We start from the raw sequence: 5,954 nt of genomic DNA, 5'->3' as shown, positions 1-5,954 counted from the left end.
AACCTACTATGCAGCGATTACTGGTCTTCAGTCCAGCGTTGAGATATTTTTTCCCTCGGCCGGAAAGTGGGGACGACGCGACCATGGTGGGGACTGGTACTTGATGAGGGTATGCTAGGCATGGTCAGCGAAGACGCATGAGGAGAATAGTAGTGGGGATCGAAATACGGGCGAAAAACAGGGGAAGCGAGCCGTGAGGGAAAAAATATCTCAACACTGCTTCAGTCTTCGCCACTACGCTTCCGCTGTCGTTGGACACGCATCTTCCGTCTCCGTACTTGAACATGAGACATATATAGTTTTTGATTTTTTTCACATTGACGCACCAATCCTAAAAATCTGAAAAAATTCATGAACAATCCTTGCAACAATACGAATCTACCATAAAAATATGAAAGTGGTATCCCCCCCAATTTCAATGTGAAGAAATTATTTTTAACACTTTTTTATTTTTCACGGCTACATTTTGCAAGGGAAAAATCTGAAAAAATTTTCAGACATCTCCAGCTACACTATGAACATGTTAGAATTTTCTCAGATTTTTCGCAAAGCGTTAAGTAAGGAAGTACCTCAAAAAACTGATTTTTCGAATTTTCCCGATTACTACCCCCCTGGTTGAGATATAGGGCTAAAAATTGAAGTGAATGTTTCTTTTTTGATATGCTACCGAATGGCGCAAAGGGCGCTTCATTCAGCTCAAGGGCACATTTGACTCCCTTTTCCAGCTAGGCCCTTTATAAAAAAAACCTTCAGAATATATTAAAAAGTCACAGCAATAATTATAAAATCAAGTATTTTAACAATTACTCAGTTTCCCTGAAATTTCAATTATTTTCGTAATAACAAAGGGAATCGAATGAACCTTGATAGAGATATTTAGGAAGGTCTTGCTTAAGTGTTTCTAAAATTTCATAAATCTATCTTTAATAATTTCATAAATATTAACAAAAACACACTTAACATAAAAATCAGTCCTATTCTAATTAAAATTTATCACTTCAAATTGTAATAACTTGCGTTGTAATCAAGAGAATTGAATGAAATTTATAAGAGGCTCTAATAACGGCTTAAAAATTCCATCGGAACTGTTTCCTACAGTTTTCTGAACTATGCTTAAATCATACTAAAAGCAGCCTGGTACAATTCAATTGAAATCGAAATCGCTCTCGGTGTTCGATATTACATTTTTCTCAATAGTGCTGTCCGTGTCCGAGTCTAACAGAATTTTATTTACATTCTTCTTCCTCTCGGCTTCATCCGAATTCGCAGCCTCATTTTTTGAATCAGACATCATCTCTCCGTTCTTATCACTTTCCTTGTAATCACCTTCGCCATCGTAGTAGCCGGCTTCTTCTTTCTCTCGGTATTGATAATCGGGATCGTTCTCGTAATTATACTGCTCGTAATCTTCGTTACCCCGTTGATCACCTTCTCTTTCGTCACCGTATCCTTCCTCGTTAGGTTCGTTATATTTCAACTGATTTTCTGTACGGGCCAGTTCATCGTATCCAAAACTCTGATCTTCCGCCTCTTGATTTTCGTCTCCATTTCGAATCTCTTCAACGTTCAACGGATTTTCAATTTGATCATCGTCGCATTTCACGGCTTCGATGACCTCGTCACGATTCTCGTTATTAACAATGTACCGTTCACTTTCATTTCGAGTCTGTTCGTTGAATTCTTCGTTCGGATTCACAGGTTCCTCTTGGTAATGCTCATTTTTATTTGAAATTTGTTCAGCGTGTTCCACGTACGGGCTTTCTGTTTCATCGTACTTTTCTGCTGGACCGATTCCTTCGTTACGATTTTCATCGACGACGTACTGTTCATTAAATTCTTCTTTCCCATTTACAGGTTCCTCTTGGTACTCCTCATTTTGATTTTCAACTTGATCATCGTCGCATTTCTCGGTTTCGATGACCTCGTCATGATTCTCGTTATTAACAATGTACCGTTCACTTTCATTTCGAGTCTGTTCGTTGAATTCTTCATTCGGATTCACAGGTTCCTCTTGGTAATGTTCATTTTTATTCGAAATATGTTCACCGTATTCCACGTACGGGCCATCAGTTTCATTGTACTGTTCATTAAATTCTTCGTTCCCATTTATAGGTACTTCTTGGTACTCCATGTTTTGATTTTCAATTTGATTATCGTCGTATTTCTCAGCTTCGATCTCTTCGTTACGATTTTCATTAACAGCGTAATGCTCATTTTCGTCTCGATCCTGGTACCCTTGATTAATATCTCCGCTGTAGTTTTCACTTTCTGCACCTTCGCCCTGATATTTGTTCGATCGTTGCTCGCGATCGGTACCATTATATCCATCGTTGTACTGTTCATTTCGATCATTCCGATTGTGTTCACCAATTTGATCAGAGTATTCCCTACCATCATCGTATTCTTTCACGTTTCCATTATACCCTTCGTTTCCACCGCTGTAATTCTCGCCACTCGTCACTGCTCCTTCGCTCTGATCATCGTTCAGTCGTTGCTTTCGATTGGTAACATCATATCCACCTTTATACTCTTCATTTCGATTATTCCGATTTTCACAAATTTGATCAGAGTATTCTCTACCATCATCGTATCCTTCCACGTTATATCCTTCATTTCCACCGCTACGATCTTCGTTACTCCTCACTGCTCCTTCATTCTGATTTCGAATACCGAATTCCTCCTTGCCGTACCATTCCTCGTCATTACTTTCACACTCCTTACCTTCAAATTCGGCCGGATTACTGATAAACTCTGAGCAATCCGGTTGGATTACTGATAAACTTTCAGCAGGATTATCCGTCACACTTTCACCGCTACATCTGATAATATCGTTTCTGAGCGATAAACTCTGCTCCTCGCATTCCTCCTTTTGTTCCTCGTTCACGATCTCTTTATCTTTTGTTGCTCCCCTTGTCTCCTTCCTCATTCCACCTTTCGTATCCACAATCTCCTCGTTTCGATCCGTTTCACTCTCCCCGTCGTCTATCCTTACGGTCTGATCGGCAATCCTTGCCTCGTCCTCGGCGGTTTCATCCTCGAACTGCAGCCTCTTAATTCGTTTAATATAATCTCCCAACGTGTTCTTCCTGAAACTCGATCCTCTTGAAAGTGTGCCATAAGAGCTGTCGAAAAGGCTGGACTCGGTCCTCTTTGGAATTCCATTGTATATCGAATTTGTGTTAAACCTCGGTCTAATCGTTCCTCTGTTTGATGGACTCTTATATCCTCGCGAATTCGCTTGAAACTCCCTTAACTTGAATCTCGATGATGTAGGAGATGGAAACCTGGTAAAAAATTGCAGGACTGTCTGTTTCTCAAATTCATCTCTGTTCGATTTATTTGGCCAATCGTTCGCTCCAATATCGGCGTACCGTGTCACTTCACTGGCGTCCAACGAATTATCGCGAGGCTCGTAGCGTTTCGTATTAAGCGAAGAAGAGCTCGAAGAATAATTAATAATAGAACATTGTCTGTTATTCGATAACATCGGATGATTAATTGACGCTAATGTTCGATTGATCGGAGCCAAATCTTGATTGTACGAAGCCGATCGCTCGACATTCGTCGTGTACAACTCTGGATCTCTTAAAACCAGGCTTCGACTTTTCCCAATGAATCGTGGAACGTTCCAAGTTAGGCTCTGAGTATATCTAGCAGGCCCTTCAATGTTTTTCGGATAGAATTGTTGAGTATTTGTTGGGAACGATTCTGAGAAGCTCGAAAGAGATCTCGGACCCTCTTTAACAAATTCTGGAACGTTCGAAGTCATCCCTTCAGCGTTTCTTGTATATAATCGTTGAGCATTCGTTGTATACGAATCTGGATCTGCCAAAACCAGGTTTCGATCCTTTGGAACGAATCTTGAGACATTCCAAGCTAATCTCTGAGTATTTACAGCGAGTTCTTCTATGTTTCTTGGATATAATTGTTGAGTGTTCGTTGTGTACGGTTCTGAAAGGCTTGAAAGAGATTTCTGAGCCTCTTTAACGAATCCTGGAACGTTTGAAGTTATTCTTTCAGCGTTTCTTGTATATAATCGTTGAGCGTTCGTCGGAAATGATTCTGGCCCCGTATTTAATTCTCGAGCGTTTGCGATGAGTCGTCGAGAGGTCAGAGGCAATTCTCGTACGTTCCAAGGGATCTGTTGATCGTTTACAACTTGGTGATCGTTTGAAACCCATTCTCGAGTGTTCGGAGCACCTTTTCGACCGTTCAAGGGTGATCGTTCACCGTTTCGAGAGATTCCTCCGTTCTTATCGAACCGTCGATCGGCAGCCGAGTCGTAATACTGTTTCTGAAAACAAATTAATTCGGTAAAAATAAAACTGTAGCTCTGATCACTGATTATTGTGCGAGGAAAGGCTTCCTACCTTCTGACCACTGAGCCTCTCGGCTTTAATTGTCATCGACGCTAAATCATTGTCGATTCTATCCAACGTTTTTAGGATTGTGTCGTTCCTTTCGCACCTGTCACTCTGCTCTTCCAGGAACTCGATGAATCTGGACCTCAGGCGGTTTATACAAGCATCATGTCTAAAATAAATGAAGTCGCGATTGTAAGAATGATTACAAAGACGATTGGATTCCCCGGTAATACATGGTTTTGGTTTATCGATCGAAATTCTGGCTGACCTTCGGTCACGAATATCCGTGACAAAAGGCATTTCGTCGGCTCGAAAGTTTTAATGTCAAACGTCAAGATAGTCAGATTTCGGTTCTATTGATTCTCAACCGGGCCGTAACGGATTTAAATGACAAGTTCCATACAATTTTTAGTAGGTACAAAAATCGACAATTCTTACCTGTCGCGGGATTCCTCGACGAGGATTTTGAACCGCTCCTCTAATCTGATTCTTTCCTCCTCGCTGTACGACGCGAAACGGTAAATCAATTCAATTTAATTACGACGGATCCGTCGAGAAACATTCGGTTCGGTGGAACGGCTGATGAGAGACGGTCCGCGTTTATAAATTCGTTCGGGCATTTGCGATTTTAATTAAATAAATGGAAATTCGAGGCTCACGAAGTGTTCAGGGTCAGCAACAAATGGTGCATCGTATGTATAATTAAAGCGTCTCGTGTTGAACGAAAAAATGCAATTAACTGATCTGAGTGAAAGAATTCTTGCCTTTTCCGTAGCTTCTCGTGCAGCTCGAGCATCTTTTTATAATGATCGTAATTATCATAGAACGACGTCATACCGTCTCGTATAATGGATCTCGATTATAATTAATAAACAAGAAACAACAGTGCTTCTACACGTTTTAATTTGTAAATAATGAGAATATTATAGACTTCGATGTTCACTAGGCTGGAGACTTCAGAAAGACTGAATTATTTTGTTATTTTGTATCTATAGTATACACAGCACACAGCAAGCACGCACCAGGCACCAGTAGCATTGTGGCGGTAAAGCATGCCGAAACTGCCGAAAGCAATATTGCCGATGCTGAACTGAAATACGTAAGGAGGTTAGGGGGGTGCAGAGTACTGCAGAGTGCAAACTATGCACGCTATGCACCTACTCAGTAGTAGTACCGTGCACAGGGCTCTCACGATTTATCCAGGGCTCGGATATTTTATCCCGCACGGTTCGCTTCCCCTCTTTTTCGCCCGTATTTCGATCCCCACTACTATTCCCCTCATGCGTGCTCATGCGCGTTCGCGAAGCTCTCCGCAGCGCTACCGTGAAAATCACTGCATACCAGGGGTCGGATCATTTATCCCTCGACGCTTGCTTCCCCTGTTTTTCGCCCGTATTTCGATCCCCACTACTATTCCCCCCATGCGTGCTCATGCGCATTCGCGAAGCTCTCCGCAGCGGTACCGTGAAAATCAGTGCATACCCCCACCAACTATTGGTCCCCACCATGGTCGCGTCGTCCCCACTTTCCGGCCGAGGGAAAAAATATCTCAACGCTGGACTGAAGACCAGTAATCGCTGCATAGTAGGT

At 41.8% G+C, this 5,954-nt stretch overlaps 1 protein-coding gene across 1 annotated transcript; it reads right to left on the bottom strand.

Annotated features, from left to right (window-relative positions):
* Nucleotides 1-907: 907 nt before the first annotated feature.
* On the bottom strand, nucleotides 908-5,614 carry LOC108628394 (uncharacterized protein PF11_0213). Its single transcript, XM_018030289.2, has 5 exons — nucleotides 5,526-5,614; nucleotides 5,129-5,454; nucleotides 4,803-4,865; nucleotides 4,371-4,533; nucleotides 908-4,294 (listed from the first exon to the last, which is right to left on the bottom strand). The coding sequence occupies exons 2-5, from the start codon at nucleotides 5,197-5,199 to the stop codon at nucleotides 1,145-1,147; spliced, it is 3,447 nt and encodes a 1,148-aa protein (XP_017885778.1). The 5' UTR covers nucleotides 5,200-5,454; nucleotides 5,526-5,614; the 3' UTR covers nucleotides 908-1,144.
* Between the last annotated feature and the right edge of the window lie 340 nt (nucleotides 5,615-5,954).

This window comes from Ceratina calcarata, unplaced genomic scaffold (genome assembly GCF_001652005.2).
Source record: "Ceratina calcarata isolate Rehan_Ccalc_2016 unplaced genomic scaffold, ASM165200v1 scaffold517.2, whole genome shotgun sequence".
Taxonomy (NCBI): domain Eukaryota; kingdom Metazoa; phylum Arthropoda; class Insecta; order Hymenoptera; family Apidae; genus Ceratina; species Ceratina calcarata.
Note: the sequence above shows the minus strand (reverse complement) of the source record. Positions and strands in the feature narration are given on the sequence as shown.